General features: G+C 46.2%; 1 protein-coding gene across 1 annotated transcript; it reads right to left on the bottom strand.

Annotated features, from left to right (window-relative positions):
* Positions 1-1,345: 1,345 nt before the first annotated feature.
* nhsl1a (NHS-like 1a) lies at positions 1,346-23,131 on the bottom strand. The gene is made up of 10 exons (XM_046049579.1): positions 23,079-23,131; positions 13,897-14,034; positions 12,871-13,010; positions 10,346-10,580; positions 9,790-9,921; positions 9,292-9,653; positions 7,753-9,189; positions 5,235-7,710; positions 4,615-4,702; positions 1,346-3,331 (listed from the first exon to the last, which is right to left on the bottom strand). Exons 1-10 carry the CDS (start codon positions 23,125-23,127, stop codon positions 2,641-2,643), a joined length of 5,748 nt encoding a protein of 1,915 aa, XP_045905535.1. The 5' UTR covers positions 23,128-23,131; the 3' UTR covers positions 1,346-2,640.
* Positions 23,132-24,299: the final 1,168 nt, after the last annotated feature.

The raw sequence follows: 24,299 nt of genomic DNA, 5'->3' as shown, positions 1-24,299 counted from the left end.
TGTTTCTATCTTTTGCAAACTTGAGCTGAGCAAATGACGCTGTGTTCGAAACATCCATTCTGAGGAAAGGTTGCAGAACATCTGGTTTTAGACTCCCCTAAAAAATAAGTCATAATTTTCTGGAATCACTCTCAGGACATTAGATACGCTCAGTTTGAGCCCGATGCTGCTGGTGCAAGGGCGTCACTTTGTGTGGGCGGAGATTAGAGTTGGGATGTGACAATGCAGAATACTGGGGTCAAGACTAGCAGCAAAGAAATATTCATTGATGAAATATAATTCTGGGGAAGATTTTGAGCATTAAGCACTTAATTTCCTGCATTCTGGAGACATTTTCTGCACCAATTTATGGTGAAAAAGGGGAACACAAAATTCAGGTGGCAGGTGACAATTCAGAATAATATAATGCAGTAAATAGTTTTTTTATAGCTTACATAATTTTTTGGGACAATGCAGATCTGTTTTTTTCTATATTTACATTGCATGTTTTCTTATTGTGCCAAAAAAACTTTATTACAACATTTGTTATTAACATTTCTCCACAAGAACCTCCTAAACCTCAAATGTTTCTGAAATCTTTGGAATCTCATCAAATCCATACATGCAAAACAAAAACTGCAGCCAAGACGGACACCTGATGGACCCAACTGTACAGTGACTGAACAGTTTTGAACTTCCTGACTTGATCCACAGCGCCACACAGTGGTCAAAGATTCAAAGTGCACCCTGACAGATTTTGATTTTGGTAGAGAATCTCAGGGAGGTGTTTTGCCCCTGAGAGCTGATGGGAAATATTTGCCTAGAAGAGAGATATGCTTGTTAGTTCCAGGTTATCTGCAGTGGTGGAACAAGGATTTGGATACTTAAAGTACCACAAATTACCAATATATGAATGTAAAGACACAGAGAAATATCTCCTGTGACTGATATCTGAAGTACTTTTACTACCGTTTCTTTAACTACATGAGAGACAGATAATACTTCTCTAGGATTCAGAATGGAGGCATGTTACTTGTAATGGAGTATCATAGTGTTGTACTGGTACTTCAACTAAAGTAAAGGATCTGAGTACTTCGTCCGCCTCTACCTGAAAGTGTATTGGATGAAATCACAAGGTGTTTACCTGATTACCTGCTGATGAAGACTGAAGGCTCTTTAAAAAACCTAGCAGGTGGATACTGCATGGTGGAGTCTGCAATAATTATCTGAATATCAAACAAATGATTGCAGTTTTTGCTCAAACTGTGACATTGATTCTTCTCTGTGGTCATTTTTGAGTTTGCATTGCAGCATACTGTTGTTCACAACTCTTTTAAAATGAAAGACAAGGAATCAAATGAACTCGTCAGTTTCAGAAATTATTGTTTTTCCTTTATTGCTTCCATTTCTCAATCTTATGTGTACAGTTTTGTCTATTTACATTTAAAAGTTTCCATTTTCCTGCTTCTTGATTTCCATCTCTCATTTTTCTCTGACGTACAAAAGAGCTTTTCGTTCAGTTTCTCACGCTCGTCTGATAATTCCAGTTACACTGTATTAGTTTTATAGTTAATAACATTCGCACAGGAAAGATAATTAAGTTCCTAAAGTCTGAACCTTAAAAATGTACATCGTCTTTGACCGTTATGTCGTCTCACTACCTGCTAACTTGTTAAAAAAAAAAAAAGACTTGAGGCTCGGTGACTCGTTTAGATGGAGAAGCAGCAACATAAACAAAGGATTATTTACAGTACAGGACAAAGTACATCCCTTATTAATTATAGTGTTGGTCTATGTAGCTGGTGAGAACAAATGAGATGCTAATTTCACTTCTAATGCATTTAATTCCCATTCAAAGTTAAAATATTAAATCAGTGTTCAGCATCTTTAATGCTTTATGCTTCTCCTGTTAGATATTTATTGTTAAATGAGATTTACAAACTTAAATAGTGCTGATTGCTTAATGTCATTACAATCTTTGATCTTGATTTTCAATGATAGAATTGTATGGATTTGGATGCTGCACCCTGTCAGTCATTACAATGTGGTGTGTAGTAAAACTTGTAATATGGCTGCTTAAATATTATTATTGTTATTATTATCATCATACTATTATAATTACTGTAACATTTACTCTGTGATCTCAAGAAAACCACTTTTTTATATCTCAAATTAAATCAAATCAAAATAATTCCACATCCTCTTCTGTTAAAAGTTGTGTTGTGTCAGAGAGAACATGGATGGTTTTGAATTTAGACGCCTCTTACTAGTGTGAGACAATATAACAAGTCAAACAAAAATTTAATTTATGTCCTTGCAAATAGTGAAAAAAGACAACGCTAAATCAAGCAAAAGACAAAATTAGAACATAAGAACATAATTACGGCAGTTTAAATGAAAGTACATTAACTGCAGGTGTTACTTTTCCGATCACCAGCAAATTATTGTGTCGTCGCAACAAGTTTGTTTTCTTGGAGATCACACGTGTTTTTCAGGCTTCACGTCATTGTTGCTACGAGAGACGCGTCCTTTAACAGAGAGTGTGCTTCAGTACATTCGATTAAACGCTTCAGGTGCGACGTGTCCGTGAACAAATGGCGTCGTCACATTCCGTTTACTTCCTGCTGAACCCGAGCGGCGTCTTTAAACTTGGCCTGTCCATCAGGAAGTCTCGACCAGCCTCTGACTCGGTCCTCCTTCGATTCCCGGAGACTCGCTGAAAACCCCGTCGTCTTCCTCCTCCTCGCTTTCTCCTTCAAAGATGGCGGTCATGGGGGCGGCGTAGAGGCGGCAGCGAGCGGCAAAGCGTCGGCTGGAGGAGCAGGGAGGCGTGAGCGAGCGAGGCCGCAAGGAGGATGAGGAGAGGAAGAAGAAGGGAGAGGAGGAGGAGGTGAGGAGGGGGTGATGAGGCATCAGATCCCGTCGCCTCCATCCGAACATCATGGAGAAGTTCTGACCGCAGAGAGACGCTGGTGCATCCAGAGCGCGGTGGACATTCAAATCACATGTATCCGAGGTTTGGGACAAGCCTGCGGGGTTGACTTCGGGCTGGACTGGTGGCGGTGGCAGCACACTCCGGAGGTCGGCGGCGGTCGTAGGAGACGCAGTGACGCGGAGCCGCTCGACAGCAGAGATTCGAGAAGACGAATCAGCCCGAGTTCCCTTCCTGAGCAGGAGAGCCTTAAAGCTTTCACTTCTCGCTGATCTTTGACTTCTGAAGGCTCCGGGCCGCTGCAGACGGGGCGAGGGGTCGGTGGGGGAGACTGAAGGGGAGGACGAGGAGGACGACGAAGACGAGATACGGCGTCTCTCGTCTTCTGAATCCCTTCTTCCTAGCATCTTCCTCTTTGACCTGAGACAAACAGAAAAACACCCGTCACATCGAAGCTGCCCCCGAGCAAGGCACCCAAGCCGAGCAAAAACATGACTACTGGGTGACCACACAACAAACAAACAAACAAACAAACAAACAAACAAACAAACAAGATTTAAGGAGGTTTAAGAAGCAGCCTCGTCAGGGAACAAGAAAGGCGGAACCGACCAACGCATGGCCAAGACCCCTTGGCGTCGGTTCGTGACGTACTGGGCGAGGGCCTGTAGTGTTTATTTCACCCAGGAGGCCGGTACTCGATCCCCGTGTGAAACAGAAAGTTGACACTGTTTTTATTGAAGGTAGTGTTTTTTGTAAGTTACAGTAACGTGAACCAAAGTGCGACGTTTCACAACGTAAAGCAGTAGTTTTATTTTGAAAGCAAGCAAGTAAGTAAACTTTATTTATACAGCACCTGTCACAAAGTGAAAAACAAATAAAAACAACAAGATATACAAACGCATGCGGCTAGATAAATGCTTGTGTCTTTAGGTGTTCAGATCCAGAGCCTTGGGGCCACCACACAGAAAGCACGATCACCTCTTGTTTTAAAACAAGGCTCTGTAAGTAATGTTTAAACTAAACCTCCATCTGAAGCCAGTGAAGGGCCTTCAGCACGGGAGGAAGGCGCGACCAAAAGTCTCGTTTGTCCATGGAGGATTTGTTTAAACAGGCGAACACTTCGTTGCAATAATCCAAACAAGCATCTCCATCCCGTCTTTAGGAACCACAGATCTGATCTTCCTAAACTTTGGGGCGAATTTAGCTGCAAAAAACTTTCTGCCATCCAACAAGGACAAGTCTAACCGGAGGTTGCGTATTTGTTGTTGCTGACTTGACCGCGGAGCCCTACCTGCGCTAAAGGGTGCTATAAAGCGACGCTAAGCGGTCTTCACCGAGCGTCCACATGTGACGAGCTGGGAGAGAGAAAGAAGAAACTTTGTGGAAAAAGAAAACAGACGGTTTCAAATTAGGGAACAAGGAGACAGGAAGTTTCCATCTAAGGTACAAGAAACAAAAAAGCTTCCTATTTGGGGAACAAAGGAGGAGGGAAGGTCACTGGATTACCCAGGGTCGGGGACTAGACTCCATCCACTACACCGGTCTTTACCTGAGGCCAAACCCCGCCTGCCGGGGCATTCACGCTGTGCCTTCCCACAATGCACTGCTCCACAGAGGCAGAGAGAGGAATGAAGCAGACTCATGAGAATGGGCTGACGGTCGGTACGGCAGCAGCGTGCGGGGCGTGTGCAGCGCGCTCCTACCTGTGGATGACAGCAAACAGGTCCTCTGTGGTTCGAGGTCGACTGGAGACGCACATCTGGTCCGCCGAAACACCGACGAACACGTCAGCTGAGAAACAGAGAGACGATTCAAACGCTTTATTACTTTTCTCTTTCAGAAAACTATGAATTAGAATAAAGTATAAACCAGCAGCCGGCAGAGCAGCACACCCAGTGATTGGGGGGCAACAATTCAAAATATGATTAGTTATGGAAGAACTGACCCTGATATCTGGTACTGAGGGTGCAAACTACCGGGGAGCCGGGGGGAGGACACGGGCTTCCCCGAGAACACCATATGTGAAATGTGCTATTTTTGCAAAGAATTTCTATTTTGCTATATCTTCATTATGGATGATGCGTAAAATTAGGCTATTTCCTGCCTGAGGGGGATTCATCGCTAATTTAAAGCTTTCCCTGTACCACTCAGTCTGCACGTGGATTAAATCAGGTCATTGTGGGTCCACATCATGGGCTTCAGGAGGAACAGCTGGTCTCAGGCTTCTGTGGCCGCTCCTGTTGTTTCTGTCAGATCTCAGTCAGATAAATGATGTACCAACAAATAAACAAGCACGAGTTGGACTCCAGTAAACAGGACTTACCATCTGGGGGTCCTCCAGCCTCCTTCACCTCCTCCCTTTTCCTCTCTGCTCCCTCACTGCTCCTCTCCTCCTCCTGTATCAGGAGGTCTGGAAGTGACAGCCCCCCCCCCAGGCTCTCCGTGGACAGCGCTCTGCTGAGGGAGAACTTGCTCTGACCAATCAGAGAGCAGGAGCTTTCGGAGTCGCTGGTGTCTCGATCGCACGTCACCCTCACCCTCTCGCTCGTTTGCCTCGTCCTCTCCTTCCCCCCGTCTCGTTCATCTCCAGATGAGGATGAAGATGACGACGACGACGACGACGACGACGAAGAGGGAGAGGGCTCCTTTTTCGATGACATCATCAGCAGTTGCCTGCCCGGCCTTCTCTTCCTCCTCTTCTTTGCTTTGTCTCTTTTCCTTGAGGTGGACGACATCATCATCATCATCGCGGCCGATTTCCTCCCTCTCTCTTCCACCCTCTCTTTCTCCTCTTCCTCTTCAGCCAGCAGTGACCTCATCATCCTCATTTGAAAGAGTTTCTCGTCATCCTTATGAAGTCTTGTCCCGATGATCCCAGCACAACGGGGGTCTGTTGCTCCAGTTTGGGCTCCCCCCGTGTGGCTGGAAGTACCACCACGGACCCCCGAGTTCTCTAAGGTGCTAAAGGCCCCCACAGTCCCCCATGTGTCTGAGGTACCGCAGCTCTCCGAAGTACTCATGGTTCCATCGATATTGGGAGCCCCTTTGATCCTCAGGGTCTCTGCGAAACCAATGATTCCCGAGGGGCCACAGTTCCCCAAGGGGCCCCTGGTCCCTATGGATGCCTCCCCTGTACTTTTAGATGCGACGAGCGGTTTGGTTGTTTTGGGTGACGTCATTGAGACATCTGGCTTCTTGTGCAAAATCTGTGGCTTCTGCCTGTGAGGCGAGCTGGCGGGCGAGAGCGAGGCGACGTCGGCGGGCGAGAGTGGGGCGACGTCGGCGGGCGTTGTGTTTACAGGCGAAGAAGCAGCAGCATTCACTGAGCGCGCAGGTGGAGTTGTTTCGCTCACTGACTTCAAGAGCTTTGGTGAAGGCGCACAGTGGCTCAGAGTTGTGTGCAAAGGTGTGCAGAAGGAATCGGACGGAAATTCAGATTGGCCGTTGAGCCCAAGGGCAGGCGCCGTGATTTGTCCACTGCTCTTCCAGCTACCCAGAATGCAAAGATCAGGCTTCTTTGGGGGAATCGGCTTCTCTGGGGAGCCGAGCTTCCTCGGGCTGCCTGTCTTACAGACGCTGTTACTGTGTGCTGCTGATTCTCCATCAGCTGCACCGTGATTCCATATTTCCGAATTACTCTCGTCATTTGTCTCTACTTCATCTTTGCTCTCCGACAGTATTGTTCCGTTCTTTCTTCGAGGCTCTCGTTTTGTTCCGGAGAGCGTCCAGTATGCAGAATCAGTGTGCCTAACATCCTGTTGCTCTGCAGGCTCAGTCAGCTTACTGTCGGTGATCTGTTGTTGGATGACTGTGTTGATGTGGTTTTTGTCAGAATCATAAGACATTTTGACCCAGGGATTGTCAGGACTGGAGTCTTCATTGTTTGCCAGTGTGGCATACATCTTAGTACCTTCCTTCTCTCGTTCATTGTACTGGATGTCTAGAGGAGTTTCGCCATCGGTCAGCTTAGGCCCAGAGCTGTTCTGGTTAGCTGGACCAGCAACGACGCCTCGCTGGCTCTGAAGATTAGCATAAGATGACTTAGCGTCGGGTGCCGTCACCTCACTTTTTGTTAGGTTATAGTAATCATAATCTGACTTGCATGCAGGTCCATCAGCGTTGGCTGGGCTATAAAGGCTAGAATTACCCATTAATGCGCTAGTTGTGTTAGCCTCATTGCTACCTGGATCATTTTGTAATCCATTCCTAACTGCTTTAACATCAGCGCTAGTCGGGCAATCAAGATTAGCATTAGCCAACGCAGCATTGTATGCATAAGCTTCTTTGCTCGGTAGAGCATAGATGGTATTAGCATGGTTAGCATTAGCAGATGCAGCATTGGCTAGCATGGTGTCAGGGAGCGGGTCTTCCTGGTTCTTGACAGATCGAAGCTTGACGCCCTGCAAAGCTTGGGCAGTGACCAGGAGGCCGGGGGGCGTGGCCACTTTTAAATAGCAATTTGGAGACTTGCCATGGCCTGGGGGGGTGGAGGAGGTGGCAGAGGATACGGGGAGAGAAGGCAGAGGTGGTGGTGGGGGGGGAGGAGGGAGGTCAGCGAATGGGAATTCTGGGATTTCTGAAGAGGGAGGAATTGGAGGAGGTGGTGGGGAGGTTGGGGGAGGAGGGAAGTTGGTTGACGAGGTTATGGTGGACACAAAGGAGGTCTGCCTGACGGCGTGGGAGTAGGGGGGAGGAGGAGGCCGACAGAAAGGAGGAAGAGGAGGTGGAGGAGGGAGGGATGAAGGCGGGAGAGGAGGAGGAATGGGGAGGGATGAAGGTGGTAGAGGAGGAGGAGGTGGAGGAGGCGGGGGAGGGGGAGGAGGAAGAGATGAAGGTGAAGAAGAAGGAGCAGCAGAGAGTTTGGTTACAGGAGCAGGGGGGCAGGACTGAGGAAGGGGAGGAGCGGGAGGAGGGGAGGAGTGAATGGGGGAGTAGAAGACAGGAGACAGAGGAGAGGAAGATCCTGGTAGAGGAGGAGGAGGAGGGAGAAGTGGATGCCTGGCAGAGGATTCTGAGGAGGTGCAGGAGGAGAGGGAGGAGGTGGAGGAAAATGAGGAGGAGAGGGAGGAAAAGAGTGATGACTTCCTCTCTGGCACCGGCGGCTTTGGCCTCCCTTCGCCCCGAGACGTCGTCCCGGGCAGGCAGGAGACAGAAGGGGACAGAGGGAAAGAAGAGGAGCGTAAAGAGGAGAAGGGGGAGGTCGCGGGGAGAGGGAAGGCTTCGGGGCTTGCTGCGAGAGGAGAGGAGGGGGTGAGGGGCGAGGACACGGGTGTGCCTGGAGTGGGGGTGTTAGACTGGCTGGAGTAGCCACTAGAGGGCGAAGCGAGCCGCTGCAGCCCGGCCGCGGAAGAGCCAGCTGGAAGGGGGTTTAGGGTAAATCTTAGCCCCTCCTCCTCTGAGCCTGGAGACCCAGGGGCGACGGCGTGGGAGGGGCTGGGACTTGGCGGCACGTGCTCGGACGGAGGATAGTCAAAGGAGATTTCCGCCTGGCAGTCCGGGCTTAAGGGTTCAAAGGTTGTGACTGTCCCACAGTTAAGCCCACTCTGGCGTCTTCTGAGGTTGCTCCGGGGCACCCAGGGGTCATCGAAGGCCTGTGGAGAGGAGGTGGGCTTACGCTCCACACGGGGACTGGACGAGGAGCGGGAGGGTTTGCTACGACCCGGACGGCGCCTCAGGGAGTCAGAGCGCAATGGCGGAGGAGGCGGCCGCTTGGACTTGCGGAGGGAGATGCAGCGGGTGATGGAAGACGAGTAGGAGGAGGAAGTGCTGGACTTCCTTTTCTCCTGCATTGGCCTGGGAGAGGAGGTCATTTTCTCTGAACACAGAGAGGTGCTGTCAGTGTGAGAGGGCGAAGAGCGAGCGGAGGAGAGCAGGGGATCACAGCTCCAACCTTCCCCAGAAAGACACCTCATCTCCTGGGTGATGCCGCTGTGGACACTGGAGCTGCGGGAGAGGGGCCGGTAGCTCCATGCCTCCTCATCGAAGGAGCATTGGGTATCCTGGTAACTAAACTGAGACTCTGAGTCTGCGATGGAAGAAGAGGATAGGTATTGGGAGGAGGAACGGGAACTGGGATGTTGGGCAGCCTCATTCAGGGACTTATCGCCGGGGTAAGACCACTCTGATTTTAGAGCACGGCTTGGGGTGCGAGGGAGGGAGGAGGAGACCGGGGAGGAAGGAAAGGAAGAGGATGAGGAGGAAGGTGACAGGGGGATGACTCTGGCAGTGGGGTCAAAGGGCAGCAGGGGCTGGAGGTCACTGGGGAAACCCTGTAGATCCTGTGACAGGAGAAGAAAACAGGAAGAAAAAGAGAGGGAAAGAGTCTTACTTTTTGTTTTAGTCACTGAGCTACTTGTGACAACAATTTCTCCTGAACTGACCTGGCAGCAAGATGAGGAGGCACTGAGCGTCCTGTAGGAGGCGCTGTTACAGCTGGCCTCGGAGTTCAGAGACGAGTTGGTTCCCGGACGTGGGAGGCTGTGGATCTCCGAGGGGGATGAGCAGCAGGAGATGGCGTGGTCGTGACAGGGTTTGACAGGAGGAGAGGAGGTAAGGGAGGCCATGAGGCTGGACATCCCCTCACCTCTTGGAGCTCGGATCCTCCTCACTGATGACTGCCCCTCCTGTCTGACTTCTCCCCTCTCCTTTTCTTTCACCTCCTGCCCTGTACTGTTCTGTTGGTGGGCAGGTGGACTCACGGCGGAGAACTGAACAGGAAGAACCAAAGAGACCAAAGGCGAGTCTGGAGAGACAGAGAGGAGTTAAAGGAAGAGGAGAAGAAATGCTTTGCCACAAAACAGAGGTGAACAAATGGTTGAGTGCTGCAAGAAGTGGCATGAGTGATTGATGAACGGATAATGAAAGGGTGAAACTTATACCAAGCTTCCGGTTGACATCATCGGACATCCCAGTAACTCTCTTGCAGCGGCTCAGGTTCCGGGGGCGCCGGGATAACGAGTCAGCGTTGGAAGCCACTCTTCGAAAACTGGCCTGACGATCAAAACTCTGTCCTAAAGTGCGTGTATGCATGAAAACACCCACAACAAACCCCTCTTAGTCAATGAATTAGTGGAACAAGAGATGTCAGTTTAAAAGGTTCCAAGTCCGATGGAGTACCGAGCCAGAGTCAAACTCTCAAAATCTGACTAAAGTCCGGTGTTGGAGTCGAGTTTCAGGTCTGAGTCATGTTTCAGGGCCCATGTGAGTCCAAAGTCTGCGTTAAATCTCTATTCCGAGTTAAGTCCTAATTTTCCAAGTTGAGTTTCAAGTCAGAGTAAAGCCCAAAGTAGAGTCTCAAGTCCGAGTCAAGTTGATACTTGACATAGACTTTCAAGTCTGAGTCGAGTGTCAAGCGAGAGTTGAGTCCTGTATCAAATAAAGGCCTCTTTAAGGATAAGTTGAATCTCACATATAGATCTGACTCCAGTTACCTACCTGTTATATTGATAGGGACTATGTCAGCTGCGACTGCCTCGGCCTGCTGCCTCATCCTCTCCTCCGGTGTTGGAAGCCGGGGGGGCGGCTCCATCTCATCCTCGACCGCTGGCTCGTAGGTGGGGGCAAAGACATCCCAACAGGAGGTGCGGTGGACCGGGTTGAGGACCAGTGGGGTCAGGGGTCGCGTGTTGTTCAAGATAAACTTCTCGTCTTCATCTGAGAAAGCTGAGGACTGAGTACACACACACAAACTGAAAGAGTCAAGTTTAACTCCAGTGAACTGCAGTTTAAGCTTGTAGAGGAAGGTTTAACCACAGCAGAGTCACATTTAAGACCAAGTATAGTTTAACATGGGACAACCTTGAACACAGGATAGATTGGTCTTGCCTGATGAAACCTGGTGTCAAGTTTAAATACATGGACTACTTTAACACCAGTTGGTCTAACAGTACATAGTGTAATCCTCAGTAGAGTTTACCAGGTCAAACTCTGTAGAGTTAAGTTCCTCACCAGATAAATCCAGTCTAACCCTGCCTGAAAGAGTCAGGTAAACCGCCATGTGTAGGTTAATCTCGTGGAGTCTGGTTTAACCCAATGGAGTCCAGATTAACAGCAACAAGGTTTAATTTAACCCTAGTGTAGTTTGGTTCTACGTGGTAGTGTTAACCCCAGTGGCGCGTGTAGATTAATTGTAGGTGGGCCTTGTAGTTTAAGTTTAAACACTTAAATTTTATTTATATGACCATTATTTAACTAGGAAGTCACATTGAGGTTAAAACATTTTTTACAAGTGAGACCTAGTCAAGACAGGATCAGATAGCAGGATCTAAAAGATAACCAAGCAACAATAAGAACCAATCACAACAACATCATTAGGTACAACAGACATAGCACAACATTTTGTACCACACTAAGACACAGCACAACAACACAACATTTAGTTATTACAAACCACCCTACAGGAAAACTTGAAAGTTTAAACTCATAAGCCTCTTATGTTACCTGGTAGAGTTTATCCTAGTATAACCTAGCTGAACCTCAGTAGTGTGGAATTAACTTCATTACACTGTTTTTATTTGGTAAAGTCAAGTTCACCCCCAACAGAATCTCGTTTAAGATGGAGGGGTCAGATTTAAACCATGTTAAGTCTGGTTTTATCCTTGTAGAGTCTAGTTGTACCCCAGAAGTTTGGGATTAACTGTATTTTAGCTTGATCAAGTCAAGTTTAACCACAGTAGAGTCTAGTTTAAGATGGAGTGGTCAGATTTAAACCCAGTAGAGTCTGGTTTTGTCCTAGTAGAGTCTTGTTGTACCCCAGAAGTTTGGGATTAACTGTATTTTAGCTTGATCAAATCAAGTTCACCCCCAACAGAATCTCGTTTAAGATGGAGGGGTCAGATTTAAACCCAGTAGAGTCTGGTTTTGTCCTAGTAGAGTCTTGTTGTACCCCAGAAGTTTGGGATTAACTGTATTTTAGCTTGATCAAATCAAGTTTAACCACAGTAGAGTCTAGTTTAAGATGGAGGGGTCAGATTTAAACCATGTTAAGTCTGGTTTTATCCTAGTAGAGTCTAGTGAAGTCTAGTTGGGTGTGACTAGGATAGCACTCTAGTTTAGTCTAGTTCATTCTAGTCTAGTCTACTTGAGTCCAGTTCCATCCATGGTTACCTTTCTCCTCCAAACTGAAAACTTGAAACAAACTGAAAAGCAGGACTGAGTGAGAAAGTCCCGGACTCTGGCCCTCTGAGAGGAGGGAAAACAGTGGAGATGGAACAGGGGTGGAAAAAAGAAATGAATAAAAGAAGCGTAAATGAGCGAGCACGAGAAATTAGACTCTTTGTTAAAACAATGACGACATCTGCTGGTATATAAATTTAATAGTTCACTCTGATTCGTGTCAGAGAGCCAACCCACCTTTACACCACAGGTAAGTACTTAAGTTTTGAGTTACTTCAATTTTCTCCTACTACTCCACTACATTTCACTTACTTTAAAGTATGTGTGTTGAGAAAACTCTCCTCTTTCTCAACCAAGCTAAACAAAACACATTAAAACACATTGCATTTGATGAAAAGAGCGTTGGAACGAAGCTGGAAACGGGGCTGTTGTTGACATTTTGGAGATACATTTTATTTTCTTGTTAAACGTGAAAAATGTAATCTAGTAGGAACGTTTTAAATAAATATATACATATAATATAAATCTAACACTGCAACCTCCCTTATTTTGTCTTGTTTCATGAGACAGAACATTTTATAAAAATTTTAATTAAAAACAGACTGACATATTCTCACAAAACTACTACAACAAACGTTTATGCAAAAAACTATATTTAACAGACCCCTATGACAGCAACGATTCTCCAAAATTAGTCATTTTAATACTTAAAGTACATTTTGCTATTGAATTTGTAATGTTGCATCATATACATGTCTCCTGTATGAAAGAGGGAAAAAGCCTCATTAATATTCATGAGTCAACACTGTATGCATATCAATATCATGTGTTTGTGTGTCACAAACCATCCGCCTGCTTTTGTCCTTCCACCGCCTGCGTGTAGTTCTGCCCTCTGATTGGTCGAGCCCAGAGGAGGATGGACTCGGTGGGCGGGGCTGCGAGCTGCCGGGTCGACTGTAACCATGCTGAGTCAGCCCGTTAGACACTACACACACATTCACACATATGAGAGAACAGAAGCTCCATGAGACACTAAACAGGCTCATATAGCCAATAATCAATAAGACATCTAATGCAAAGAATCAATCAGTCAATATTCCAGACACCTTTTTGATTCTTTACCTTAAGATAAGAAAATAATTACAGTGTTTTACTGCTGTAAATCAATGAATCAGCTGAAAAGGTGTGAGCTTCTGATGCGGATTCCTCTTAATCAACACAGTCTATTCAGCATTAATCAAGATAGCTGAAATGAAAGGAAGTCCTTTGTCTGGGAACTGTGGCGGCGGCGAGGAGGGTGGGGGGGTTGACATGTGGCACTGCAGCTGCTGTGATGCAGTCTGCAGTGTGTGTGTGCGCTGAAGACCCCTGCAGCTCTCAGCGTTCAATAGTCGAATTAATCAGTGAGAGACGCACCAGAATAAGAGCTTTTAAATGTCTGTTCATCAGGATCCAAGGTGTCAAATGTGACGCAAATAACGGATCTGAAAACTGTGCAGCATCATGCAGAACGGCCCCTTTACAATAATATAGATTAGATTATTAGATTAGTGATTCATTAATGTGTTCATCGCTTTAATCCTGCAGCTCGTTTTAATGACTTTCTGAATAAATCATGATATTTGTAATAAAGCCATAATTATATTCTGCAGTAAAAAGTGCAGTATTCCCTGAAATGTAGTGTAAAATGACTTTATACTCCAACACACTCTGACTCCACCTCCTCACATATAGACGCTTGGTCAAGACCCCTTGGCGCCGCGTCTTAACGCCCTGGCTAACACTTCAGTGTAGTTTTTTGAATGAATGAATCCACATGAGGTGCTGCTCAGAGTAAACTACAGCGTGTGTGTTCATGCTGGATTAATTACCACCGTTCCTCCCCGTTGACCTCTGACCTTGCAGATCATCTGCGCTGCCGGACCGTCTTTTCCCGGGGATGAAGAGCAGACCCTGCTGGGGCTTCTGGGTAGTGTAGCGCACAGACCACTTGCTGTCCCCGTCCCCGCCTGCAGAGACAGAGAGCACAGCGCAGTGAGCGTATTTAATCTGGTTTCAGCAGATTCACACAGAAACGGAGACGATCAGCACTCCTCAAGGTCACCTCACAGGGCTTTTATTGTGAAGGAGCAGCAGACTGATTAGCTGCGGTATCTAGAGGACAGATGTGCGGACAGATGTGAAGCAGAGTGTCAGCTTACTGCAGTTTAGCGCCGACATATTTCACAAACTCATTTATCATGAATCTAGAGAGACAAAGGAAGAACTTTGGTGTTCGGAGGATTTAATCAGTGACTAAACTACAAAAAAACTCCTCATGAGGCCGCTCAGAAACACCGGTATACACTAACTACTATTATTTTTAATACTTTAATACATTTTCCTGATTATATACTTACATACTTTTCCTTTGCAACATTTTCAATGCAGTACTTTTCCTTGCAGCAGAGTATTTAACAGTATGGTATTAATACTTTTACTTCAGTAAAGGATCTGAATACTTCGTCCACCACTGGTCAAACCCACCGCAGTACTACAAACCACCATTTGACACGTTAAAGTAGAGACACGGGTCGCTATGAATTGAATTTAAAGCCGTCTCGCTGTGAGGATTTAATCTGTATTGGCTGATGTGGTCTGATCCATCGATCGCTTCCTCGGCTCTAATCTACCAGATCTGCTCCTGATAAACAGAATCAGATCATTTTTAAACTGAAGTCAGAAAAATTAAATCTGATATTCACATTTCAGCCTCCTGAAGGCTTCAGACCCCCTCAGAGACACTGATCCGTCATAAACACACGTATTGATTATTGACCAGCTGTCGCAGCCTCAGAGCTCACTCAACACGCGCGTCTCCGCGCTTTCACGGTAATTATTCAAGAACCATCAGGTCTTTCACAGCGAGAGTAACACTGGAAGAGAGAGGACACCTCTGTCTTCGTTTACATGTATAAACTGTCAATGAAGAGTGAAATTTAATTAGTGGGAATCAAAGACGTTTTAAACAATAATTTTGCTGCCGATGATGTTGAGAAGGTACCAGGGGTCCTCTGGGAGGTTCAAATGTTCCTGGAGGAGGTTCCAAGGGTCCTGGAGGAGGTTCCACAGGTTCTTCAGGGGGTTTGATGGGTCTGTAAGAAGGTACCACCAGTCCTTGAGAAGGAGAACTTTGGGTTCTTTTTAAGGGGTTTCAAGGCTGAGTCCTTGAGAGAAGTTCAAATAGTACTTGTAGAGGTCCCAGGGGTTGCTGATAAGGTACATCCTTGAGGAGCCTGATATGTTAGTTGAGGAGGTCCTCAGGGTCCTGGATAGGGTGCTTGAGAAGACCCAAAGGGCCCTTCAGAAGTCCCACAGGTCTTTCAAGACACTCACATGTTCCTTGAGGAGGTACCAAGGGTCTGGAGAGGGTGCTTCAAGTCCTAGAGAAGACTCAAATGGTCCTGGAGATGGTTTTACAGGTCCTGGAGAAGACCCATATGGGCCTTGAGATGTACCAGTGGTCTTTAAAGATGCTCAGATGGTCACTGAGTTGGTTATAAGGCCCTTGAAGAGGATCCTGGAGTCCTTGAGGAGGTTCCAGTGGTCCTTGAGTCAGGTCTCTGTATTGTTGCTATGGTTACTTGCAGTCTAACACACCTTGAGCTCTGATTTAGGAAGGTGGTTAAGCCATTAACGTACACCAGACAGCCAATCAGAGAGCTGCGTTCTATGGAGGTCGTCTTTAGAGAACTACCATTCTCTCTCTCTCTCTCTGTATAAACACAGGTGATGCTCTCTCGGCCAGCAGCAGATATTAAATCACACACTCACCTCGGGTCTTGTTGAGATATCTGAGGACGGACTTGATCGCCGCTCCGATCAGAACCATGACGACGCCACGCGCACACACGCAGGACACACACACCGCCGAGGCTGCAGCAGACAGAGCAGCAGCAGTAATGCAGCGTCTCCTCCCCTCGCTCTCCCGTCTGTACTCGCCACTCGCTCGCTCGCTCTCTCCCTCTCTCCCTTTCTTTATTTCACACACACACACACACACACACACACACACACCATGTTGGCAGCGAGCCAGCACACAAGTGTGTCCTTCATGTGTGTCGCCAGGTGATGAAGGTTACCCACAAACACACACACGAACCGTGAATCATGAGGCTTTGTAGATGAAGGGAGATGAAGAAAGTGTGTGAGCGTTCATCTTTTATTCTCTGTGTTCTCCGTCTGTGTTCTTCTGTTCTCGCATTTCTAACTTTGTGAGGACCAAACCTAACGAGGACACGCCATTTCCACCTCTTGCCGCTAGTTTGCAAGTCCGGGACGAACGTTAGGGACTGGGATGAAATTAAGGAGGGTCCTGGAGTCACTGAAGTGGCTTCAAGGATCCTTTAATTGTATCAGAGGTCCTGAAATGGTTCTTGAGGAAGTCTGTGGGTGCTTGGGGGGTCCAAGTCTTTTCCACAGATCCTTGAAAAGGTATCTGAGGTCCTTGAAGACAAATCAGGGGTGTGTGAGAAGGTACAAGAGGTCCTTGAGGACATATCAGGGGTGCATGAGAAGGTACAAGAGGTCCTGGGGGAGGTTTAAATGGTCCTTGAGGAGGTCCGTGGGTGCTTGGGCAGGGTATTTAAGCCTTTGAGGTTGATCCACAGGTCCTTGATAATGTATCATAGGTCCTTGAGGACATATCAGGGGTGCATGAGAAGGTACCAGAGGTCCTTGAGGACATATCAGGGGTGCTTGAAAACGTAGCACCTGATAATAATACACCTGTACTGCAACTGTTACTGCACCATTAATCTCCATGGTAACGCGCAGCTGTTATGGTGGTTGATGGGGTTGAGGATCACCTTCATCATCACCTTCATCACCAGTCAAACTGGGACAGCTCCCGTCTGTAAGTGTGCCAACTATCTGGGCCATTGGAGCAGCTAATTAATCGTGTCTTCATTCCTGACAGCCCGTCTGTCCGTCGCCACCTCGCCGCCGTTTTAATTAGTTTAATTAATTAGACAGTAAGTAGGCCGCGCTGTCGTTACGCCACACTGTGTATATTTATAGTTAACAACATGTTCAACTCTGAACTCTGAGCTGATAAAAAAAGATCTGTTTCTCTGCTGTCCAATCAGATGAGCGGGGGGCGGGACTTCCTGTGTGACCAGGGTCATCACCATAGACTGTATAAAAGAAGTGGACGTAGTCATGGTGACGTCACCCGCTGGTTTGTGGACTGCCGCTTTGAAGGCTGGAGTTACTTACACAGCGCCGAGTCACTCTAGCCTGATTGACAGGTCGCCATGGTAACGACTTGTCAATCACAGATACCCTAAATGGGACCATAATTTACTAAATGAACATCATGCTGGGTTGAAGACTTGAAACCATAAACTCATCAGGAAAGTGGCTTCACGTCTCAGACTGGATCACTTTACGGTCTAAAATCAATCCAACTTCCTGTTTTAGATTGACGTCATGGAGACAGTCAGGCACCAGTGGTGAAGCTAGCAGCTAGCAGGTAGCAGCTGTTGCTGTAAAGCCTGTTCATCTGCCATTTTAGGAATTAGCCGTTAGCCTAGCGCATGTAGCTGCAGCTAATCCCCTCCCACAGACACAGGAGATTATTCTACACACAGGGGAGCTAATTAGTGGAGAACACAGAGAGTCAGTGTGTGTTAGTTAGCTTTACTGTGTTCTGCCTGTTATCAGAGCAGCGATTCATTATTGATGAGACAGTAACACACAGAGTTATCAGATCTGCAGGCACAGAGCAGCTCTGATGAAGAAGCTCGCCAGCAGACCCGTTTCACAGCAGACGTGTTAGCGATAACTTAATTAAAATGTAAACCTCATTAATGTCATTAGCTCCACTTCAGGTGCTCCTGCTGTGACAAGTAACAAGCTCTGCTGGGACCAATCAGGACCGCACACACACAGATCCAGGAAAATGTGACGAATCAAAAACAAAACATGGCTAACCAGGCTAGCTGAAATAATTCAGGGCCAAACTGAGCCAAATAATGGCAGCTGGGAACATTCAGGACCCATTAAAAGGCCAAACTAGGCTAGATGGGTTTGATAAAACCAAACATAGCTCAAGCTGGGACCATTCAGGACCAAGTAGGACCAACCAGACTAGCTAGGATAATTCAAAACCACACAGAGCCTGAAATGATTTAGGCCCAAACTGAGCCAAATAAAGTGTAGCTACGAACTTTCAGGACTAAACAGAAACAAACCTGGACCACAAAGAGTCACGTTAGGGTAGCTGGGAACATTCAGGACCACGAAAAGTCCAAACTAGGCTAGATTGGGACCATTCAGGACCATGTTCGGTCAACCTGACTAGGCCCTGAAATTATTCAGGGCCAAACTGAGCCAAATAACGGCAGCTGGGAACATTCAGGACTAAACAAAAACAAATCTGGAGCCAATAAGGACCGGACAGAGTAAAACCTGGGTAGCTGGGGACACTTGGGACCACACAGAGACACGTTAGGCTAACTGGAAACGTTCAGGACTAAACTGGGCCAAATAATGACAGCTGGCAGCACGGGGACCATTCAGGACCTAACAGAGCTACACCAGCTGGGAAAGACCAGTACTTGTAGTGTTAGAAGTACTAGTAGTAGTACTACACTAAGACAGTCCACACAAACACATAACCTACTACCCAGAATTCCTTGCAGTACCTCTACGTAGAAGGGGCGTGGTTTGTGTGGCTTCCAGCCCGGAGCTCCTCCCTTGGCGGGGTCTGAAGCAGAAGAAGCTGGTCTTGCGCCTCCTGCTGGGCCGGTAGCGGTACTGCGGCGGGACCTCGGGCTCCCTGAGGGGATGCGGTCCGATGAGAGGCGAGGGGGCGGGCAGGGTGTAGCAAGGGCGGGGCTCAGGGGTGGGGGGCGCTGACGTGGTTCTGCACCGCTGGGTGAGGACCGGACAGGTGGAGCGTGGCGGATGGAGCGTTGGGGGTGGCGTGTTGGGCTTCCTGTAAGCTTCAGGAGCGAGAAAAAGTTTCCCGTGAGCCTCCGGAGGAAGAGAAGGGTGGACGTGGGGTCGTGGCGGGAGGTGCTGGCGGCGGTACCAGGGGCTGTTGCCTGGATACTGAAGGTGAGGTGGGAGGGGCTTTCTGTCACCTGAAGGCATCCCAGGCCTGGCGGCACCACCTGCATTCAGCCCCAAGATGGCGTCGTGGTGTTGGTGGATTTTGGCGCTGAGGAGGCGACGACGCAGGCTGCCCTCCGTCTTGGGCTGCAGGACGACCATCTTGCGTGGAAGAAGCTCGTCCCGCTCATCATCGGGACCCCCGTTCCAGCAGTGCGACGCCCCACCAGGCCCCGCCCCCTCACCGCCCAGACACTCCACATATGAAATCATCTTGTCCTGACGGCTGATTGGCTGTTAGATGTCCGTCCTCAGGACAGATCCGAGACGATGAACACGACAAAAACTATGCCCTCATTAACCATCTTTTCACAACAAAAGCCCTAGAGCCCTTCCAACCCTTCATAATAAAAGCCCCTTGTATGTTTTTTCCCCTCAAGTTCAACTCAGCTTCACAATAAATGTCCAAACAGCAATCAGTCCTTTTAAGGAAATATCTTTTTTTTTAAATAAAAACCTCTTAAATCCTTAATGTGAAAAAGGAGCTACGTTTGGTGATTCCTTCAAAGTAAAAGCCCAGAGTTCAAGCAAATAAATGTTTGAAAAAGCTTCAGGTCTTCAAAAAAACCCTCAATGTTTCAATACTTCGCAGTAAAATTTGTGTTTTTTTAACTCAACATAGCAATTATTGAATAAACACCTGTACACAGCTTCAAAATAAATCCACAAAATGTAATTTTTCACAATAAAACAATTCACAAAAAGAGTCCTTCAGAGTAACAACACAAACTTGTGTTGACCGCTACTGGTTGAAAAACAGCAGCCAGTGCTCAAAAGCTCAAACATGCTCCAGCTGTCCTCAAAATGGGTTCAAGACACGTACACAGAAAGTCCACCTTTCACAATAAAAGCTCAAAATACTTCACAGTAAAGATTCAGATTTGGCTTCAACATCCACATAACAGCTTAAAAAACTTCAGTCAGCCACAATTAAAACTTTCAGCAGCTCCACGTGACTTCTTCTATTCATTCCTTCACAATAAAAACGTCAGACTTGTCACCACCAAAAAGCAAAACCAAACCTCTCTCCCAGCTTCCACAAGTCCAAAAACGACTACAGTCCAAAAACATGTCAACAGTAAACGTGATATTCCTTCACTGGCGTTGACTGTGTGCGGCTGAGTTTCCTCTCTGCGTCTCTAATCTTCTAACAGGGATTATCCAGGTCTGCAGATGGCCTGTGAGAGGCAGGTATTTACCTCAACACATGTTGCTTGTTGCTGTATTACTGTGTCGAACTGCTATATTTGGATCCCGGCATCACACAACAGAAGGTCAATGCTGAGGAGAGTTTCCTCACTCTTTGATCCTGTGTCTACGGTTTCACAATAAAATGAAAAGGTCCTGTGTTTGCATCAAAGCCTGATTCATCTTATTCCTCTGTGCCACAGTTTCTCATCACCTGATTCACAAATTCCACATTTTATTTATGGGATTTTAAGAAAACAACAGATCCTGCTCTCCACCTAAAACTCAACTACCTCTAACTCATGATCCACCTTTTGTCTGCGCAAACTAACGTACATAACAGCCATTTTGTGCATCTGCTTTCATATTTTTAAATATATGATATATATTCATATCACATTTCCAATTTTTTTGTATCACCTTGGGTACTCCTTTAGTGTCCTTTATTTGACATGTTGGGCTCTGGTGAGACTTTCAAAATAAAAGTAGGCGTTAACGTTGCGTCGCGTCAGTTAGCTTATTTAAGTTAAATAACGTTACTTGCGTCAGTTAGCTTATTTAAGTTAAATAACGTTACTTGCGTCAGTTAGCTTATGTAAGTTAAATAACGTTACTTGCGTCAGTTAGCTTATGTAAGTTAAATAACGTTACTTGCGTCAGTTAGCTTATGTAAGTTAAATAACGTTACTTGCGTCAGTTAGCTTATGTAAGTTAAATAACGTTACTTGCGTCAGTTAGCTTATGTAAGTTAAATAACGTTACTTGCGTCAGTTAGCTTATCTAAGTTAAATAACGTTACTTGCGTCAGTTAGCTTATCTAAGTTAAATAACGTTACTTGCGTCAGTTAGCTTATGTAAGTTAAATAACGTTACTTGTGTAGCCAAAAAAAAAACAAACAAACAAACAAAAAAAACCCTTTGTTTCACACGAGAAATGAACGCTAAAAATTAACGGACATTTACTGAAAACTGCTGCAGACTGCTCTTACAAATACATATGTTTTGTAAAAACTCCTTGCTGCTGTTATGAGTTAAGAGACTGCTTTGTTTTTGGCGGACGGGGTGAAAGTAATATAGTAACGTAACGAGTTACTTTTATCACCCAGTAATAAGTAATATTATTGTACTTTTTTAAGGAGTAACTAGTCACTTATTACAGTTTCTGAGTAACTTGTCCAACACTGCCTACGTCACATCGCAGTTTGGTCAGCTTTAAGAAAGAGCCGTGTTCTGGGTTAAAGTCAGTAAATAACAGAAGTCAAAATAACTCCACATTTATTAGTCTGTGAAGGTTCTCAGTCATCCAGGTCATCGTTATCCAGCGAAGGTTGAAGTCAAGGGCACCTGCGCCCCTAACCCTTCTCCTGCATGGAGGTTCCGGGTCCAGCATTCTTAGGTCACGCAACTTCCTCCTTTCCCAACATCGCACGGCGGCTGGCGGTCGTAATAATGAGCTGAACAAACAACCCATATGGGTGTTTTCCTGGTGAGGACAGTCTCATGAATCTATCTGGCAATAAAGATGATTTTGAAAGCTCCAGAACAAGCGAGTATGTGGACCCTGTCAAAATAAGAAACACTGACACACGTGGCCCCTCCAGGCTTCCATAGAGTCGCTTCTGAGCCTTTCAGAAAAGCGTTAAAACCAACAATACTTCATATAATCGTTGGCGTGCAGAGAGTCGTGCTCACTTTCTCCTCCTCTCGTAACGCCGGCCTCTTCTCACCGCGTACTCGAGGGTGAACGTCTCCTCAGGGCAACTTTTTCTCACCGACTGATGGTCTGACCAGTAAAAACTGCTGTTACTGTGTACTTGTACTTATCTGATCATCATTACTTTGTAAAAGAGAATGAAACATGAGAGGAACTAAGAAAAGCTGAAGCTCCTTTGGAGGCTTGAGCACAACGGAGCACCATTATTCTACAGCTGCTAGACTCTCCTGGGCATGACAGACCAGTTAAATATCACCTGGTGTGAGGTGCGTCCAGTGCAGGTGACTTCTGTATACACCTTTTGTGTTTACATACTTCATACTGTGCACGTAGCTTGGCGTACTAAATGTGAACCTCATGGTGACGCTAGAGGACAAGTCAATCGCCAACGTCAGCAGGATTTATCCTCTGCGAACGCACAGTGTGTGTGTGTGCAGGAACAGCTGTGTTTAGGAAGCTGAATGGGATGTTTCAGCCTGCCTCAACAGGCCAGCACTGATTACTGACACACACACACGCGTGTCAAACTCAAGAATGCACATGCCTCCTGACCCAAAACTTCAGCTTTTGCCACGAGCCACAAAGATTCAAGTTCAACACAAGATATGCAGCTGCAGCAGCAACAGTAGTACCAGTAGTAGTAGTACAAGCAGCATTATGAGTCGCAGTAACAACAGCTGCAGAAAGAAAAGGACTGCAGCAGCTGTAATCTGGAAAATACTGCAGCTAGTCAACACTTCCCTCCATTAATCTCTCTCTCTTTCTGCTCAAAGCAAAGCTCGCTCGTCCCGCGCACACACAAAAGGTTATGGAGATAACAGAGTGTGTGTGTATGTGTGTTAACAGAGTCCTGACAGCTAGCGGACAAAATGACCTACATCTGAGCACACACACACACACACACACACTCTTATCTGCAGCATTTCTTCTAACGTCTTCATTTTAAACTTCTCCGTGCATCCTCTACCTCTCTCTACCGCTCTCTCTCTCTCTCACCTTTTAAGCATGACATGTCGCCCTCGCTCGCCCCGGCATCCCTCAACATGTGTGTGAAAGTGAATCTCTGCTAACACAGACTGAAAACACAAGTTCAAGCACAGACTCCTCGCTCTGCCTCGTCCTACCACAATAAAAGCCCCCTCCCTCCTCCCTCTCTCTCTCTGCTCTCACCAATCCTCGCTCGACCCCTAACTTTCTCTCTCCCATCATCCCCTCTCCAGTGGGAGAAGTACTCACATCCTTTACTGCACTAAAGTACCACTCTGCTAAAATACTCCACTAAAAGTCCTGCATTTCCTTCAGTAAAAGTTTTATCAGCAACAGCAAGAAAAAAGAAACACTCCACTGTCCAAAAATACAGATTTCAAGTTATTTTAATACTATTATTACTATATTTTAATAAAATGTACAAAAGGATCCAGAATATATATAAACATTATTATTTGTCTGTTAACCTCAGATCAAGTAAATTTCATCTTCGTTAGTATTTCTAGAGCTCAGTGTTTATTGATCAGATATCTGTAAGTGATGTGTTCACGTGACAAACACTAATCTTTATGATAAGTGTGTTTCTGTTAACTAATCTTTTCCTCGCCCTTCAATGCAGAGACATCTTCATAATGTTACACAGATTCTTCCAGCGGGGCATTCACAGAGGTTTGATTAAATATATTCTATCGTTCTCATTTTATCTGTAAATGTGTGCAAAAAAGTGTCCATAACAACAGGTCAGCGGTTTATTTTGAAAAAAACCAAAGTGATAAAACGTTCTGTAAATGCTGTTTTGGTTTATTATCACAATAAAACCAAATTAATTGATCTGACTGTTATCAATGTGCTGGAAAATGAATGTGTGTGATATGAAAATCAGCACGTATTTAATGAGGAAATATCTATTTTGCAGATGAAAGAATAAAAACCATAAAAAGCTTTTATTTTAATGTTTACATTTAGCTTGTAAAGTTTCACTGTGATGCGAGTAAAGTTAGGAAAGAAGCCTATTTGGAGTCTCGAGAAGTAAACTTGAGTATAATCACTTTGTTGCGTGTTAAATCACCGTGTTGCAGTACCTGTGTACCTCTGACAACTGTCACCTGGCAACCAACCAACCAAGCATCACACACACCTGACGGAAACATGATGTCGCACCGAAATGGGTGGTGGAAGACTGAAGTCTGCTGCTGCTCCTCGGCAGGTGTTTGCCTCTCCAGATAAAAA

The sequence above is a fragment of the Micropterus dolomieu genome, linkage group LG01 (assembly GCF_021292245.1).
Source record: "Micropterus dolomieu isolate WLL.071019.BEF.003 ecotype Adirondacks linkage group LG01, ASM2129224v1, whole genome shotgun sequence".
Lineage (NCBI taxonomy): Eukaryota > Metazoa > Chordata > Actinopteri > Centrarchiformes > Centrarchidae > Micropterus > Micropterus dolomieu.
This window is presented reverse-complemented; position numbering and strand designations above follow the sequence as displayed.

Coding starts and splice junctions, on each gene's coding strand:
- nhsl1a (XM_046049579.1), bottom strand. CDS start 23,127: ATGTTGAGGGATGCCGGGGCGAGCGAGGGCGACATGTCATGCTTAAAA. Junction 13,011..13,896: donor GTCAACGGGGAGGAACGGTG/GTAATTAATCCA, acceptor ATGTGTGTGTAG/TGTCTAACGGGCTGACTCAG. Junction 9,190..9,291: donor CCTCCTCATCTTGCTGCCAG/GTCAGTTCAGGA, acceptor CTCCTGTCACAG/GATCTACAGGGTTTCCCCAG.